Source organism: Sciurus vulgaris, assembly GCF_902686455.1.
Source record: "Sciurus vulgaris genome assembly, chromosome: 16".
NCBI lineage: Eukaryota > Metazoa > Chordata > Mammalia > Rodentia > Sciuridae > Sciurus > Sciurus vulgaris.
This window is the reverse complement of record NC_136477.1, coordinates 24130429-24150466: the sequence shown is the minus strand read 5'-3', so window position 1 is coordinate 24150466 and position 20038 is coordinate 24130429. Positions and strand designations below refer to the sequence as shown.

The following is a 20038-nucleotide window of genomic DNA, read 5'->3' as shown; positions in this document are numbered from 1 at the left end:
AAATAGAAACTACCAAAGACATTGACAAATTTCTAGAGACATATGCTCCTCCCAAACTGAACCAGGAGGACATACACAATTTGAACAGATCAATATCAAGCAATGAAATAGAAGAAGCCATGAAAATTCTATCATCCAAGAAAAGCCCAGGACCAGACAGATTCTCAGCCAAGTTCTATAAGACCTTCAAAGAAGAACTCATTCCAATACTTACCAAAGTATTCCAGGAAATAGAAAAGGAGGGTACCCGACCGAACTCATTCTATGAAGCTAACATCACCCTCAAACCCAAACCAGGAAAAAACACATCAAGGAAAGAAAATTTTAGACCAATATCCTTGACGAATATAGATGCAAAGATCCTTAACAAAATACTGGCAAACCGTATCCAAAAACATATTAAGAAAATTGTGCACCACGATCAAGTGGGGTTCATCCCTGGAATGCAAGGATGGTTCAACATTCGTAAATCAATAAACATAATCCATCATGTCAATAGACTTAAGGATAAGAATCATATGGTTATTTCAATTGACGCAGAAAAAGCGTTCGACAAAATACAACACCCCTTCATGCTCAAAACACTAGAAAATATAGGGATATATAATATAGGGAACATTATAAAGACTATTTATGCTAAGCCCATGGCCAACATCATTCTTAATGGAGAAAAACTGAAATCATTCCCTTTAAAAACAGGAACAACACAGGGATGTCCTCTTTGACCACTTCTATTCAACATTGTCCTCGAAACTCTAGCCAGAGCAAATAGGCAGACTAAAGAAATTAAAGGAATACGAATAGGAAAAGAGAAACTTAAGCTGTCACTATTTGTTGATGACATGATTCTATATTTAGAGGATCCAAAAACCTCCTCCAGAAAACTTCCAGACCTCATCAATGAATTCAACAAAATAGCAGGCTATAATCAACACGCATAAATCTAAAACATTTTTATACTCCAGCGATGAAACATCTGGAAGGGAAATGAGGAAAACAACTCCATTTGCAAGAGCCTCAAAAAAAAAAAAAAAATACTTGGGAATCAATCTAACCAAAGAGGTAAAAGATCTCTACAATGAACACTATAAAATATTGAAGAAAGAAATTGAGGAAGACCTTAGAAGATGGAAAGATCTCCCATGTTCTTGGATAGGCAGAATTAATCTTGTCAAAATGGCCATACTACTGAAAGTGCTACACAGATTCAATGCAATTCCAATTAAAATCCCAATGATGTACCTTACAGAAATAGAGCAAGCAATCATGAAATTCATCTGAAAGAATAAAAAACCCAGAATAGCTAAAGCAATCCTTAGCAGGAAGAATGAAACAGGGGGTATTGCAATACCAGAACTTCAACTATACTACAAAGCAAGAGTAACAAAAACGGCACGGTATTGGCACCAAAATAGACAGGTAGATCAATGGTACAAAATAGAGGACATGGACACAAACCCAAATAAATACAATTTTCTCATACTAGACAAAGGTGCCAAAAATATGCAATGGAGAAAAGAGTCTCTTCAACAAATGGTGCTGGGAAAACTGGAAATCCATATGCAACAGAATGAAACTAAACCCCTATCTCTCACCCTGCACAAAACTCAACTCACAATGGATCAAGGACCTTGAAATCAGACCAGAGACCCTGCATCTTACAGAAGAAAAAGTAGGTCCAAATCTTCAACTTGTTGGCTTAGGATCAGACTTCTTTAACAGGACTCCCATAGCACAAGAAATAAAAACAAGAATCAATAACTGGGATAGATTCAAACTAAATAGCTTTCTCTCAGCAAAGGAAACTATCAGCAATGCGAAGAGAGAGCCTACAGAGTGGGAGAAAATCTTTGCTACTCATACTTCAGATAGAGCACTAATTTCCAGAATCTATAAAGAACTCAAAAAACTCTACACCAAGAATACAAATAACCCAAACAACAAATGGGTAGGATATGAACAGACACTTCACAGAAGAAGATCTATAAGCAATCAACAAACATATGAAAAAATGTTGACCATCTTTAGTAATAAGAGAAATGTAAATCAAAACTACCCTAAGATTCCATCTCACCCCAATTAGAATGGCGATTATCAAGAATACAAGCAACAATAGGTGTTGGAGCGGATGTGGGGAAAAAGGTACACTCATACATACATTGCTGGTGGGGCTGCAAACTAGTGCAGCCACTCTGGAAAGCAGTGTGGAGATTCCTTAGAAAACTTGGAATGGACCTACCATTTGACCCAGCTATCCCACTCCTTGGCCTATACCCAAAACACTTAAAATCAGCATACTACAGAGATACAGCCACATCAATGTTCATAGCTGCTCAATTCACAATAGCCAGATTGTGGAACCAACCTAGATGCCCTTCAATTGATGAATGGATAAAGAAACTGTGGTATATATATACAATGGAATATTACTCAGCTATAAAGAATAATAAAATTATGGCATTTGCAGGCAAATGGATGGAATTGGAGAATATCATGTTAAGTGAGATAAGCCAATCTCAAAAATCCAAAAGACAAAAGATCTCACTGATAAGTGGATGATGACACATAATGGGGGGTAAGAGGGGGGGCAAGAATGGAGGAAGGAGGGACTGTATAGAGGGAAAAGAGAGGTGGGAGGGGTCGGGGGGGAGAAAAAAAAAACTGAGTGAAGATAAGAAACACACACACTGTTCAATTTTGAAGCCTGAAAGCTGGTGGTAATACCATCGTCACATTATAACATTTGGGGAGTTAACACATTCTTCTAAATACTGTTCCACAATAACTGTACATTAGCCAACAGTCAAATTTCCAAACTAACATTCCTGCATTGATTTTAACAATAATTCCTAGTTAAGAAAGCAAAATACAGACTCTTCTTCTAGCATTCTAAGCCACATTTTAAAAACTGTATTTTTAATATGCACATACTATGAGCCCAAATCAGAAATGAGCTAATTCTAAGAGATGTCACAAGCCAAGGAAGGCACTATTCAATACAAAAAGGGAGGTGTGTGTGTGTGTGTGTGTGTGAGAGAGAGAGAGAGAGAGTGAGAGAGAGAGAGAGAAGAACAGTGTAAGGAAATTAATTCCAAAATTAAGTCCTACAATGCTATCAATGACTATGAAGGTGTCAAAAATGATTTTTTTTTATACTTTCGTTAATATAGTTTTAATTTCTAAGTTCAGTGCTTTAATTCAACCTCATTACAGGCAGTCCCTAACTTAAGTGACTGCTGTCTAAAATTTTGCCTGTGGGTTGTTTGAATCTGAGAAACACTTTCAAATCAAACCCTTCGCTGGGTTATGCACAGGGTATACTCAATTATCCAAAAGCAGTCACTAGGGTTTGAGTCCCTGTACAAATCACCATTGCTGCAGTGGGAGGGGCAGGAGTGAGGGTCAGGAAAGGGAGGATGAGACCACGCCTCTGCTCCAAGGAAGCTTCCGGAAGAGCCACTCCCTGACAAAACTGCCATTGATCCTTGCACTGCAACCTAACTAGCTAGTCTTATGGGGATGCTTTCTGGAAAAAAAAAAAAGGTAGAGAAAGCCTTCCCTCCCTCTGCTAATGTCAGCACCCAGCTCTCCTAAGGATCTCCCTAAGGCAGAGGTTCTCAAATGGGGGCAATTTTGCCAATGAGGGGACATATGTCAGGATTCAGAGACATTTTTGGTGGTCACAACTGAGGAAACATGGAGTTGGAGCTACTGGCCCCTAATGAGCAGAGGCCCTGCTAAACATCCTACAACGCACAGGGCAGTCCCACAACAAACTGTCCATCCCAAAATGCCCAAGTTGATAAACCCTCTTGTAAAGGTTTATATCTGGTTACAACAGATAATCAGGCAAGGAGGAGGAAAAGGCTGGGATAAAGATGTAACCAGAAGAACCTGACAAGAAAATCCCCAAGAAAGTCAAGAACAACAAAAAGGAACAGATTTCCTAGGTCCCTCCTGTTTTTTGAATGGTTACTTCATACAAGGAACCCACGTGAGCTAAGCATATGTAAAACAGGTCCCTTTACCCAAAATTACCAAGGAAATGGAAAAAAGCTTTTTTCAAAAATTGCAAAAACTGACCGTAGAGCGATAATCCTTCAATAAAAGAGGATATTGTATTATTGCTTCAAAAGCTGACAATGTGATCTTGATAAATTCTTCTGATGCTGTCAATCCTAAGAACACAGTTAATCGTTATTAGTGAAGGTGTTCATTTTCTAACACAATATCAAAATACCTCAAACATTATATGTTGCATGGTCTACTTACCTATGGCTCCATCTATGTTAGTTTCTCCTGAGTCTATTGACTTAATATGACTCTGAAAAAAATAAAAATTTTTAATTAATGGAAGTTTCAAAGTAACTTTGAAATAAAATTTAGGTAATTAATATTCTTCCCAAAACTGCATCTACCATTATTAGTGAAATAACTCTTATAAAACAATATTCTCTCTACATATTATAAGCCCTATAATCATAGTTTTAAGTTATGACTATAATACTATAAATTATAAACTATAGTTTTTTAAAAACTTTTTAGTTGTAGATGGACACAGTACCTTTATTTTATTCATTTATTTTTATGCGGTGCTGAGGATGGAACCCAGGGCCTCACACGTGCTAAGCAAGCACTCTGCCACTGAGCCACAACCCCAAGCCATAATCATTTTTAAATACACAAATCACCATCAATGAGATTTAATGCTAGAATAAATTCAATAGTAATATAAGCACCTGAAAAGGTGAAGATAATCCAACTGATACATAATCCCATCCAGAGACCTGAGACCTGCCACACTTATTCTCAGAATCTGGGATGTTAAGAACAACACCCAATTCCTTGCATGAGCTCCTCCATCCCACCTGCCCAGCTCTCCCCCAGATAACCACTCTCCCAAACTAATGATTTCATCGGTGTTTTTAAACATTTTGCTGCATATACACATATCCCTAAAAAGTGTATTATTGGTTTGGGCACTTTATCAAACTGTATCCATTTCGTACAAATGGGACAGTATGTCACCATTAAAATGCTCATAAAAAATAATTCTTAAAAATATGGACAAATGTTGAAAAATACTTATGTTAAATTCAAAAGGTAGAATATAAACCTATATACATATATACACAGCATAGTCTCAATCACATATATGTCACATAGATATAATTGCTTCTATAAAACATGCATAAATATGAATAAAATATTAAGGAAACAACATGTTAACAGTGGTTATTTCTGGGTGTGGAGTTGTGAGTGATTTTATTCTTTTTAAATTTCACTATAATCTTCCCCATTTTCTCTAACAAGTCTGCACTTTATATTTTGAATAAGCAAGCATAAATTACACTTAAAATGAGAAAAAAAAATCTTAGAGACATATTTACTTTCTTGGTTATAAACAAAATCAATCTAGGAAAAGAAACTCTTTAAAAACTGAAAATTCCAGATACTCTGCATTCTTTTTGTCTATGAATAAACAGAAAAAAAAAAAGACTAAAAAGATAAAATGTAAAAGGGGATAATGTATGTAAGCTTTTCATCACCATCTGGTTGAAAGAGTTTCATAAAATTCCAAAATGGGACATTACTTTTGTTGAATAAATATGAATTTGATGCTAAAGAAGAAAGCTGGAGGTACCTTCTGCTTTAATAAACCTACCAAGTGGTCTGTGGCTTACCATCAGTGGGAGGCACAGAGAAGTGTCAATGTCATGATCCTCCCTGTGTAATTACTTTGAGAGAATGTGTAGATAATACACAAATGCTGGTGACATGAACATTAATATTCCAGGAGGAGACCACAGAAAGGACAGGTGTCAGTTTCCTTCAGAGCCTGATAGGAGGTGTACTGCCACTTTTCCTTGTCTGCCTTTCTGTACTCTTGGGATTTTCTAAGCACACATATTACTCTTTATTGATGTCAATGAGGGTTATCAAGATGGTGATATTATGGGTTTCTTATAACTTTATACTTCCCCTATTTAATTAAAAGTATTGCTACTGGCTCTTTCATTGATTTACCAATTTTAATGTTTTTAAATATATTTTTTCATTCTTAGTGTAATACAAAGTGATGAGGTAAGAGAATGGGTAAGGAGGCATTGGATATTCAGGGAGAGAAGATATGAACATTTATTGAGGAGAGTGTGAAAGTACAGACACTAAGAAAACCAATTAGATGTGCAAACCAGAGGAGGGCTCCATGAAGATAAACAGTCATGAATTTAGGGTGAAAATAGTGGCAAGCAGTATTATCACCTCTTTAAAAATAAACAGTGCACAATCTCTGCTTTATTTACAGCAAAAGCCAAAAGCTATCAACAAACCAGCTTTCACAGATAATAAAAATCTGCAGAGGTCGCAAACTGTCCTTGTTTTTTGGTAAAAATATATAATTACCACACACTCATTGTACTTTTATAAACTAATAAGACCAGACGTGAAGAAAACACAATAAAAATCCTCTTCTTTAGCTCATTAATCAAGTGTGTTTTCAAAAGGACACAAGAAATGCAATGAACATTAGGGTTTAATACACATGGTGAGTTCCCTAACATAGTTTCTGACTGCCATTATCTCCCGTTTCCTAGCACAATTCAATGGAGGCCCAAAAGAAGCATGGTATACACACTCCCTCCATAGGCTCCCCAAAGATCTGACTGCTAAAACTAGGAGAGGAAGCTGAGTATAGTGACTGTTTGCTTCTGCCAATAAGAAGTGAAAACAGCAATTATCAGCTAAGTAGTTCTTTTTAGCTTGGAGTCTTTGAAAGTTTGATGTTGGTTTAAGAATACCTTCCCAAACCATTTCCAAACAGTAGTGTCTCTAAAATATAAGAAGATCAAAATCTTGTCTCACTTGAGGAGGAAAGAAGTGTACAAAAAGCTATTTCTATACTCATATCTCCACATAACAGTATAGAATTTTTCTGCCAAAAAAAAGAAAAACAAATGCCTTCAGGCCAAACAGGCAAACCAAGCCTGGTGCCATTACACAAACTGAACCCAATGGGAAGCACAATTCCAATGCCCTCTCCAGCCTGCTCCTTAAGGACCCTTGGATGAGCAGAGATCATACCAACACTGATGGCTCACTCCACACCACTCCAATGGAGGCCAGCAACTTCCACAGAGCTGCTTCCATGGAAGCCCAAGAAGTTCTTGACAACATCTTATTGCTACTGCACAGAGCTCTTAAGGTAGACTAGGACTGAAGACCTCAAATTTCAGGCACATTTTTAAAATATAAAATGATAATATACCTGCTACAATATGGTTACTACCACTTTTATTTTGAAAAATACTAAAAATATTTTTTTGTCTCCAGATGGCCTCAAAAGGTCTTCAAAATACAATGCTAAGGATACAAACATGAATAGACTATCTCCTCATGTCATCAGCCCCAAAGAAACACTGTGCTCTGGAAAGCTTCAAGCCATTGGGCTGAGGGTTGTACAGCCCTCCCAACCCCGCTTCCCAATTTTAAGATATGTTTATGAATCTTTTGCTTAACCAAAGTTAATAAGAATTCTTCCAAGACAGAAAACTCCAGGTTTTATTTCTAGTAGGGTATTTGATGAGTTGCCCATGTTTTATGACATGGGTAGGGCATGGTAACTTGAGCAACATTTTTGATGACTTCCGGAAAGATTACGAATTAACTCACAGAAGCAACATCCAACTCTCACGAGTTCATAATAGGTTCACAAGAAGTGTAAGGAAAAATAAATCCAGGTCCTGAATTTCCATCAATAATTCATTCTGTAGTAGTATTTCATCAGTGCCATCAACATTGAATATAAGAAAGGTGAATACACAGGCAAAGCTAGCTAGATACAATAAGAAAAACAATGAAAAAATTCTGGGACTAGTCATGATTCAAAACAGGAAATTGACCTGAAGAGAGCCAAAAGACCCATCTCCATTTTATTTCCCTAAACTCCCTCTACGTGGGCAAGATTACAAGGGGTCGGGGGAAGAGCTAAGGATTATTTTTCAAAATCATGATGGGATCTTTGAACAAGGAAAGTTATTTGCCATTCTGTAAAACTGAGTATTAAGACCCTACAGAATACTCACAGAGTACTCCCTCACCTCCCTTCCTCAAGATGACCAGCTCCCTCTTCTCTGAATACAATATTGCAAGGAGCAGATTTAATACCTGAACATCCATAAAGACTTTCATGTTGGAGACACTTGTTAGTTCCTTGAGAATTAACATAAAGAATATTTACTGTGGGCAGAAAAAAAGAAGTACCCACAAAAAAAGAAAGAACACAGGATAATTATACCTGAACAAACGTGATGCCAAAATACTCCAAAATAAGCTACAAAGAACAAAATTACGCTTTACAGACCCTGATGTGCCAGTGCAATGGGATTATAAATATATCATGCTAATATGATGCCCATATTCTACTTTAGAAAAACCAATATAAAGTAAGTTAAAGATAGTGGTGTATAGATAACAACACTAATTAATAATTTGCAAATTCATCAATGAACTACTGAAATCACATGCTTTATAGAATATAAGGGACTACAACGATAAAGATTTGAAACTGAATGCAAAAGAATCCTACTTCATTGCCAGAAACCACTGTTTCCTAATAGTCTGTGATCGCCATTCACTTGTACTTAAAAACATCATACTTCACCATATGATGAACCCTCTAGAAAACCATATTCTCGCTTGTGGGATGGCAATAATTTCTTTCTCCCAAAATAACAATAAAGCTAAGATGCCTACTTCATTTTAACTAGATCCTTCTGTGGCATTTTGAAAATCTCTGTTCAGTTTATTATAGATATCAAAGTAAGACTGGAGATGCTATCTGGAGATGCTATGACAAGTGCCTTGGCTTTTCCTTTGTGTACAGCTTTCTCATTTTATTCCATAATACATACTGTAACTACAATAGACAAGGAAAAGATAACTCACAAACTATATCCTAACCAAAAAGAGAGTATAATGATTTGGTTTTCATTTCTACCTATGTCATCAAAATTAAAGAAAAAACTAAGCTGAGTTTAACTTAAGAGAACCACCAACACAAAAAGATGTGACACACTTGGACAAAGTAAGCCTAAGTGAATAATGATGAGAATATATTCTTAGCATTCCATGTTTACCATTTTATTTTAAATTTGTTCACGATGTTTAATACCAAAATCAATGAAACTATTTCTGTGGACTAACTTACCCTATTTGGGGTGATCTCTGAACAGAATACATTATCAGGAGAGAATGTATTTTTCTCCAAATGTCAAATTTTATTACAGTCAACAGATAAAAATATAAAAAGGTCACTTCCCTAGAGACAAATAAATGCCACAAGAATTTTTAAATTACCCCATATTGACATCAAATTCTACAAACAAAAGAATAAGACATTTTGAGTAAAAACATGAAAAACTTAAGTGCTACTCACAAGAATAGTTCCATAACTGAAAAGAAACTCTTCTGTTACAACTTGAGGTCGAAATACCTGTGTGTGATGAGAGTTTCCACAGATTAAATTCTGAAAACCATGAACAGATTTTGTTCAAGAAAAAAACACAAATAAAAATGGTTTGTCTGAATTGATGTTTCTCAGCTTCAGTTTACAAAGAAGTGAGTCAATTTACCTTATTTTTTTCCCTAAAACGACAGTACCTGAGAAGTGACGAGGTGAAGTACTACAGGCATCAGGGGGAGACACAGCTTCAGTTGTTTTGCTTGAACTGTGGATGGGTGTTTCCGACCAGAGACATTAGCCAAGGCGTTTAGAATGTCACCTGTGAAGCATCCCAGAGCAGGTGCAGAGGTTAAAAACCACACATGTGTAGGTGCCACTGGTCATTGCTTGATTACTATTTAATCTCCAAATAATGGGTCTAAGTGGTACAAGCTGTGTCCTTTGTGTTCACAAGTTCTGAAATTATAACACACCGTGTGACCTCTGGTGACAGAATGTAATATTCTGTGTAAGAGCTATCAATTAACTCAACCTCTCATCTAGAATTAAAAATAAAATTTATAAATAATTATGGTACAGTGGTTTTAGAAAATCTCTTTGTATTTTCCAAACTTCAACTATGATAGCATTACTTTTATAAACAGGAAAAATTACTTTAAAATTTTAAGTGAACCGATAATGGATCATGGCTTTTAAAAACTAAAGTAGTACAGAGGTAAAAAGAGGTCAGTTTCCCAAAACCCTCCACTGGATGATAAATCCAGTAATAAATAAAATTTGCTTTGTGGACATTAGAATCTTCATATCCTAAAACAAAATGAGTCTGGTAATAAGGAACTCAGCTACTAATTAACCAAAAAATAGCCTTCAGGTTGGAGGTTAAAAAAATAAATAAATTTTGAAGTGTTCTATTTCAATTGCTAGCAGGCAAAAGAGAAAAAAAAAAAAAAAAACCCTCTCCTAATGTATTAGTAAGAGGCAAAAAGTTATTATAGGTTGGTCCTGAAGATATTTTCATTATACTTCTAATTCTTAAGTATAATTCATCGGAACAGTTTGAATCAAACAATATTTTAAACAGTTCTGGTTTATAGCAACATCTGCTGGAAAAGCATGGAAAGGAATTTAAGCTACATGTATACTTTCCTTATTTTAATTTCTTCAAATAATAAATGATTTAATTGTAATAAACATCCTTTGCAAAGCAATTAGCTATTTTTCTCTTAAGAATAGTTTTTCAAACCAAAGAAATCTTCAAACATTGAACTTTAAATCAATACTATCAAAGTTCTTTAATATTAAATTTTGACACAGTTTTTTTTAAATTAAATTCTATGTATATTCAACTTTTTTAAACAATTTTAATTTCTGGCTCTAATTTTTTTTTTTTTTTTTTTTTTGGTACCAGGTATTGAACCCAGGAGCACTTTACCACTAAGCCACATCCCCAGCCCTTTTTTATATTTTATTTACAGACAGGTCTGTGCTAAGTTGCTTAGGGTCTCACTTAGCTGCTGAGGCTGGTTTTGAACTCACAATCCTCTTGCCTCAGTCTCCTGAGATTACAGTCATGTGCCACTATGCCCAATTATGGCTCTAATCTTAAAAGTATTTTCTTCAGATTGAAGCATGGCAAACTTTCAAGAAGTTACCAAAAATAATCATATAGGTCCAATTTTAAAAAATTAACATGCTTCCCTTGTGTTTATTTCTGACATTGCCCGATGACCTCTGATAGCACCTCAATATAACATTTAGCTTGCTCATATCTCAAATAAATCACTGATGCAAAATAATTATAAAGACAGATAAACCTTGAAACTACATTTAAGAAGAGTCTCATTGTACTCTCCTGCCAGAACATACAAGTAAGAAAAAGAAAGATGGTGCCTAAAAGCTAAGTCACAGAAAGGCGAGCAGCCAGAGGGCCTAAGGAAAAGACTGATTTACAGAGGATTCGCGGCAGTTCCTGCACAATGTGACGGATGAGAAGATCCAGGCATCTCAGCAGGTATTCACCACTGCCTTGCTGCTCCTTGCCCGGAGTGGTCTTTCTGCTGTCCCGCTCGATGTACATCACCAGCCTACAAACCAGAAAGTGCACAGATCACCTCTCATGATAAGACAGTTAACAGCATCTGTTCAAAAATGCAGCCAAGGCAAGTGTTTCCAGAGGACCTGGTCCCAATCATGTGGACATTTGGAGTCACCAACTTTTCAAGCAGAGTCCATTTCTGCCTCAGAAAGCTCAAAATATTTATGCAGACAGAAAATAAGGCAACTTCGAATCTACCAGTGTATTACAAAACAGTGCCCTGATTTCATTTGCCTTTGGCCAATGGGGGGAAAAAAACATTATTCTCCAGATGATAAAGGAAAGGCAAACAAAGTTGTCTGCACATAAAAGAGCTCTTAGTGTTCCAAAGATTCAAAGCATAACAACAAGTGACTTGTACTTTTTGTGGTCATCATCATTAAATTTGTTTGGAACCCCAGGTAATTCACATTTCAGTTAACTGTATGCCTAAATGCAAAGAAAAAGTCTCACTTAACACTGGGAGTTATAGAGATAGCATCTGACTTTTACCTGTCTCTCTACTAGTTTTAATATATCTTTTAACCACACCAAACCATATCAATATCTGAATCAAGTATTTCCAACCCAGAACTAGGGAACATAATGGACCATCTTAAATATTTCAGATGCTACTGCAGGTTTGGACCCTACCCACATTTTTTCCCCATTTGCTGAACGCAGTCATTTTCACAAATACCCATTGCCTTCAATTCTCTAAAAGATGAGTTCACTGATTTCACCATGCAAAAGACCCTGTGCAAAAGTTTCCCAGTCATTCATCTCTCCATTTCAGTTGTTCTTACTCATCCCACTGAACTTTTGGTTCTCAACATCCAAACAATTCCTATGATAAAGTGGAAAGAGGTGGTTCTGTACATAATAAAGACACACAAGGTATACTGAAATCTTGATGCAGCATTCATGTGACTCTTTTTACAGATTTATCCATGCATTTGCCTTTCATTTTTACTATTTAGAACATTGTAAGTGAGCACACAGGAAGTTAGTCTGGATCCTGTATCAGTTAGCATCCTCTGTTCTAGTCACTGATTATAGCTCTTGCTACACTCCAACAAATACATGACACTGGCTAAATGCAGAGGGAATACTGATGCATCAGTAGGAAGGTATCAATACTACTTGAAAGTAAGAACATAAAACTTTCTGATAATCAGTAAACCATACAAGAGCAAGACCCCCTCTCTTTCATAATAAATGGACTATGAAAACATCAGTCATGTAAGTTGTCATGTACTGATTGGAGCTGGATTGAAGCTCCCAGTCCTGAGGAACCATCATGGCTCATAGCTTCTAAGAGAATGACAGTGACTCTAAAAACATCTTTATTAGCTGGCACCTGTTCCTTCAGCCCAATAAAGGAGCAGGACCAGAAAAGACTAGGGCAATGAAAGCCCTACCTCTTCCTGTATTGCTTCCCAAGACGGGCTGCTTGACTTCTCCCTGCTAAGCTTTGCCATGTGCAGGACAGATTTTCCAAAATTAAGGAAGACATTTAACTACATCACTTTTCGAGATAAGTTTTTCCAAAACCCCTTCTGATTATACCTGCTCTTGTTTCTACTTGCTCCTTCAAGTACTTCCACTGTGTGATCATTTTTTAACTTCCTGGGAACTTTTATTAATTTAATCTGTGACATTTCCTCTCAATCCAGTAGCCCTTGCTTTTCTTCACTTTCTTCATGATTGGACTGCAGATTACTTTTTCATAAATATAATGCAATATCTGAGACAGGCTTCTTATGAAGAAAAGGTTATATAAAGCTCACAATTCTGGAGTTTTAAAGGCTCAAATCTGTGGATGATCTTCCTGCCAGCAGAGTCATGAGGTACCACGGAGCATCACACATCAAGAGATAGAAAGCTCTCGTGTGTGTCTCTCTGGTTTCTCCTTCTTCTTATCAAGACAGCAGGAATCAACTATGGGGGCTCCACCCTAATAAGTTAATCTAATTCTAATCACTTACCCAAGGACCGACCTCTAAACACTGTGATCAGATTAAGTTTTCACCCTCTTAATACTTCACAATAGAAATTACTCAACACGTGAATCCTTAGAGAACACTACCACTAAATCATAGCCAATTATCTCCCACCATCTATTATTTGACTCTACTCTTGCTTCTCTCTTTTCCTTGCACCCTCAAAGCCAAATAAACTCTGGAGACATCTGATCATCTGTTTTCTGTATAAGGAGGCTAAAGTAAACTAATGGAGTAAATGTACTCAACTATAAATTCATAATTCCACTGTTGAATGACCCAGAATGGTACCCAGAATGATTCAAATGGTTACCTTGTTCACCTTATTCCCGAAGTATTTTCATTTTCTTTTTCTTTTTCAAACCACCAAACGTCTATATTCTCATGAGACTGATGTGACTCCCATAGTATGAACATACAAAGAAAACACCCAGAAACCCTTCCTTGCACAACGATGAATCTATCCCTTCTTCCATCTACATTGACCCTTTCATGGTCTTCTAGCAACTCCCCTTCTATCTCATTTTCTGTCGGGTCTCTTAAAAGGAAAGTCTATATGTACTACCTCCACCGTTCTAAAAATGTGTTCCTCAGTCCTGCTCCATCTGGCCTTCACTCCCATCACTCTCTACGGTCACCTCAGATCCAGTGGGCAGTTAGTCTGCCTTTACCTACCTTGACAAGTCAACAGTATTCAACACTGTTCTCACACTTCCTGTTTCTCTATCCACCATGACATCATACTTCCCTAGTTTTCTTTTCCAGTTTCCCTGGCTGTTCTTTTGCTAATGTGTGCTCCTAAATGTTCGAGTTTATCAAAAATTACTTCTAGGCCACTACTTCCCTCTTTCTACTCTTTTGACCCAGTCCATCCACTTTAATTATCTACCATATAAACAGATGTCTTCCAATTATATATCTGGAACTAAAACCTAAGCCAATATATTCAACTACTGACATGACACCTGCTTTCATTTGCCTCAAATGCACTTCAAACACTATGCAACCAAAATAAACATCATCTCACCAAACCTGGTTGTCTTACAGGTATGATATCCTACTCTATTGCTTGTTCTCTGGCCTATAAAGGAAACCAGAAACCCAGGAGGGTCATTCTTAACACCCCACTTTCTCTCACTTCCTGTATCAAGACAATCCTGAAAGATTCTTCAAACCTTATAGTTCCCCACTCTGAGCCAAGTGCAAACTACCATATTCCCTTGTCCTGGACTACCACAACAGCCCTCTAGGTAGGGTATCGGCTTGTTTCTGTCAATCTAGCCCCTGCACACACTACATCTAAACTAATCTCATCCATCCAGTCACTCCCGTATTAAAATCCCTTCAGTGGCATCTCATTGTTCTTAACATGGCAGTTCTCAAAACTCCTTATCATTGCCTACAAGGCCTACAAAGTCTGGTCTATCTATCTCCTCTAGTCACAATGTCCTCCTTTCAGTTTCTTCAATTCAGTACCTCCCTCAGAAGCAGGTTATTACCCTAGCTTGGATGGCTCTTCTCTCCCCTTCTTGCTAATGAATTCATATCCCTATGCCATGATTCACTATAATTTCCACTCATTTCCTTAAATAAAATCCCTACATAATATTGTATCATGAAGAGAATACATTAAAGTTTCACCCAACTATGATTTTCTGATATACACTTTTTATTACTTCATGATATTCACCATCCTTGTAAACTTTAAAGGACTATATCTGATTCTGATCATCACATCTTTCCACTTCTGGGCACAGTTTCTGGCATGAATTAAGTACTCAATAAATATTAAATGAATAGGTAAATACAGCTGTTGAAATGGCCTTGTGGTTTTATCTGTCTCTCTATAGTAATTCCTTGGTCTCTATTATTCCTTAGGCCTTTTTCTTAATTCTACTATTTGATGTATGTTTGCTTACAATTTCTACTACTGGATTATATAAAAGGTTTAAAAAAACATTCTTAGAAAAAAATTCCAGGAGAAAAATCAAAAGGCAAATAAACTGGGGGAATTTTTCCCATTTCATGCACAAAAGGTTAATGTATATGTACACACATGCATCTCAATTAGAAAAAGACTAAAGACAAGAAAAATAAAATGAACACAGAATTTAAAAAGGCAGTACACCCAGAAGATAGTATAAATTACTCAAGCAAAAAGATATTCTTTTCTCATAAGAGAACTATACATTAAAATGACATCTTTTCTTATCTATCATATATGCCCACAACACAGAAAGTTTGATAAAAGACTCCCATGGAGACTCTGAGGTACTAACATTCTAGTAATTCACTGTTGGAAACAAGCAGGTACAAATCTCAAGGGGAGTTTTATAGTCTGAACCTTGAACATTCCCGCAAAGGCCCAAGTGTTGAGGCTTGGTCCTGAGTCCATGCACTATCAGAAGGTGGTAGAGTCTTCTGTGGGTGAGACTGGGTGGAAAGAAGTTGGGTCACTGAAGACATGTTCTTGAAAGAGATACTGGAACTTCAGCTCCTTCCTGTCTCTCTGCTTCCTAGTTGACATGAGGTGAGCAGCTTTGCTCAACCACACACTTCCACCATGATGCAGTGCCTAGACACAGATCCAAAAGCAATGGGCCAACTATGGAGTGAAACCTTAGAATTGTGAGTCAAAACAAACTGTCCTCCATACAAGTTGATTATCTCAGGCATTTTGTCACAGATAGGAAAGCTATTGAGCCTGATCACTCTGGCTATTTGAAGGACTGTATTAATAGAAGTCATCAGAGTAGACAGCCTTGTCTTGTCTCTGAATTTAGAGGAAATGCTTTTAGTTTTAATCCATTTACTGTGATGTTAGCTTTGGGTTTGTCATAAATGGTCTTCACAATGTTAAGTTCCTTCAATCTCTAGATTCTCCAGTGTTTTTAATTAAAATATTTTTTATTTTTACACATTTTCATTCATTGTACACAAATGAGGTACAACTTTTCATTTCTATGGTTGTACACAATGTAGATTCACACCATTCATGTAATCATACATATATATATATAGGGTAATATTGTCTGTTTCATTCTACTGTTTTTCCATCCCCACCCCCTCCCACCCCTTTTTCCTCTACACCATCCAAAGTGCCTTTATTCCTTTCTCCCCCCCCATCACCCCCCTCATTATATATTGTCATGCACTTGTCAGAGAAAACATTCAGCCTTTGGATTTTTGGTTTTGGCCTATTTCACTTAGCATGATGTTTTCCAACTTCATCCATTTACCAGCAAATGCCATACTTTTATTCTTCTTTATGGCTGAGTAATATTCCATTGTGTATAAATATATATATATTTATACACCACAGTTTCTTTATCCATTCATCAACTGAAGGGCATCTAGGTTGGTTCCACAATCTAGCTATTATAAATTCAGCTGCTATCGATGTGGCTGCATCACTGTACTATGCTGATTTTAAGTCCTTTGGGTATAAACTGAGGCGTGGGATAGCTGGGTTAAATGGTGGGTCCATTCCGAGGTTTCTGAGGAATCTCCATACTGCTTTCCAGAGTGGCTGTACCAATTTGCAACTCCACCAGCAATGTATGAGTGTGCCTTTTTCCTCACAACCACGCCAACACTTATTATTGGTAATAGCCATTCTAATTGGAGTTAGATGAAATCTTAGGGTGGTTTTAATTTGCATTTCTCTAATTGCTAGGAAAGATGAGCACTTTTTTTCATATATTTGTTGATCACCTGTATATCTTCTTCTGTGAAGTATCTGCCCATTTCCTTAGCCCACTTGTTGATTGGGTTCTTTGTATTTTGGGTATAAAGTTTTTTAAGTTCTTTATAAACTTTGGAGATGAGTGCTCTGACTGAAGTGTGTGTGGAAAAGATTTTCTCCCACTCTGTAGGCTCTCTTTTCACATTATTTTTTCCTGTGCTGAGAAAAAACTTTTTAGTTTGAATATGTCCTGTTTATGGATTCTTGCTTTTATTTCTTGCATTATGGGGGTCTTTTTTTTTTAATTTTTATTTTTTTATTGTAAACAAATGGGATACATGTTGTTTCTCTGTTTGTACATGGCGTAAAGGCATACCATTTGTGTAATCATAAATTTACATAGAGTAATGTTGTTTGATTCATTCTGTTATTTTTTCCCTTCCCCCCACCCCTCCCACCCCTCTTTACCCTCTATACAGTCCTTCCTTCCTCCATACTTGCCCCCCTCCCTAATCCTAACTCTAACCCTAACACTAACCCTTCCCTCCCCCCCATTATGTGTCATCCTCCACTTATTAGCGATATCATTCGTCCTTTGGCTTTTTGAGATTGGCTTATCTCACTTAGCATGATATTCTCCAATTTCATCCATTTGCCTGCAAATGCCATAATTTTATCATTCTTTATGGCTGAGTAATATTCCATTGTATATATATACCACAGTTTCTTTATCCACTCATCAATTGAAGGGCATCTAGGTTGGTTCCACAGTCTATGGGGGTCTTGTTAAGGAAGTCTTGTCCTAAGCCGTGATAGAGATTCGGGCCTACTTTTTCTTCTATTTGGTGAAGGGTCTCAGGTCTAATTCCTATATCCTTGATCCATTTTGAGTTGAGTTTTGTACAGGGTGAGAGACAGGGGTTTAATTTCTTTTTACTGCATATGGATTTCCAGTTTTCCCAGCACATTTGTTGAACAGGCTATCTTTTCTCCATTGTAAGTTTTTGGCACCTTTGTCTAGTATGAGGTTACTGTACTTATGTGGGTTTGTCTCCAAGTCTTCTATCCTGTACCATTGATCTACCTGTCTATTTTGGTGTCAGTACCATGCCATTTTTGTTACTATTTGTCTGTAGTAGAGTTTAAGGTCTGGTATAGTGATACCTCCTGCATCACTCTTCCTGCCCAGGATTGCTTTGGCTATTCTGGGTTTTTTGCTCTTCCAGATGAATTTCATGATAGCTTTTTCTGTTTCCACAAGAAATGTCATAGGGATTTTAATTGGAATTGCATTAAATCTATACAGCACCTTTGGAAGTATGGCCATTTTGATAATATTAATTCTCCAGTGTTTTTTAACGTGTGTGTGTGTGTGTGTGTTCTAGTTTATTCCATCTTGATTCTCATTTAGTGAATTATTCTATTGAATTTCCTTTGTTTGGGAGCTTTGGGAATTGATTTTTTAGTTCCTCTGTGTGGTTTACCTTTGAGTATTTCTTGTAGTGCTGACTAAATGCTCATAAGTTCTTTTAGTTTATTCTTGATGTGGAATATTTTTACTTCCCCCTCAAATTTGAAACTGGGTTTTGCTGGGTAAAGTATCCTAGGCTAGCACTTGTTTTCTTTTAGGGCTTGGAATATCTCATTCCAGGTCCTCCTTAATTTTAAGGTGTGAGATAAGAAATGAGCAGTGAGCCTTATTGATTTGCCTCCAAATGTGACCTGATGTTGGATTCTTGCAGCTTTTAGTATTCTTTCCCTATTTTCTCTATTAGGCATTTTGATCATGGTGTATCTCAACAAATTTCTTATTTGACTAAGTCTATTTGGGGTGCTGTAAGCCTCCTGTATGTGAACGTCTATGAGAAGTTTTCTGTAACTGTCTCACTGAAAATATTCTTTATGCCTTCAGTTTATATCTCCATGATCTCTTCTATTCCAATGATTCTCAGGTTTGGTTAGTAATTAAAAGAGAAAAAAGAGAGAGAGAGAATATGAATCTGGGATAAAGCAAAAAAACTGGAGACCCAGCAAAGAGCTAAGGATTAGAAGACAGTCAGGAATGTATGTTAAGTTGCTACTAACAGGCCTAAAACTATGGAGGTAAATTCCAGTTCAAGTTGGCAGGTTGAAGTCAAACACTTTATTTCCCACTTTTTATATATTCCCCTTTGAAAGTTCTCTCAGTGTTAAGAACAAGAAACTGTACCATTCACAGCCAATACTTTCAAACAATTTCTTAAAGGTGATGATACAGATTAAGAGGATCAAGGGATGGCAAATCACACATGAAGGAAACCCCCCTGAGGAACAGACAGAACCCGGCACCACCCCATCCCAAAATTGCCGGACAAGTTTAGACTTATAGGCTGATAAGAAGACAAAGTTTCTCAACTCTGAACAATTTTTAAAGAAACTAGGTGTCAGGAAACCGGGCACAAAGGTAATGCTAAATACAAAGAGGGATCATGGGGGGTGGAGAGCTAAGGGGGAAAAAAATTAAGGAATTGATGAAATTGTACTTTGAGAAACATTCATCTGACAGCAGCACAGTTAATGGATGAGACATAGAGGAAGCAAGACAGACAACTACATTTTACAAGTAAAAAGGGGAAGAGGAGAAAGAACACAAGAGAAAAGAGCAATGAGTTACCTGGAAATGGTTTCAGTAGAAGACAAAATTCCAGTAGTGCACCATGGAGAGAATGGCACATTTTCACAATGAGAAATAAATTATGTGGGTTTTAGAAATGCAGAGTTCATACTCCTTGCTTTAACTTAATTTGGGGTCCTCTACCATCACTACTGCTTTC

The 20038-nt window shown here is 36.8% G+C and overlaps 1 protein-coding gene across 8 annotated transcripts in view; it reads right to left on the bottom strand.

Annotated features, from left to right (window-relative positions):
• Positions 1–20038, bottom strand: part of ULK4 (unc-51 like kinase 4) — a 633437-nt gene that overhangs the window by 443699 nt on the left and 169700 nt on the right. For all 8 annotated transcript variants that reach the window (XM_079114122.1, XM_079114115.1, XM_079114118.1 and 5 more), the window contains 5 exons: positions 11414–11547; positions 9661–9782; positions 9437–9493; positions 4273–4324; positions 4084–4178 (listed from right to left, as the gene is read on the bottom strand). In XM_079114122.1, coding sequence (XP_078970248.1) covers positions 4084–4178; positions 4273–4324; positions 9437–9493; positions 9661–9782; positions 11414–11547 — 460 coding nt within the window. The remainder of the gene's footprint in view (positions 1–4083; positions 4179–4272; positions 4325–9436; positions 9494–9660; positions 9783–11413; positions 11548–20038) is intronic.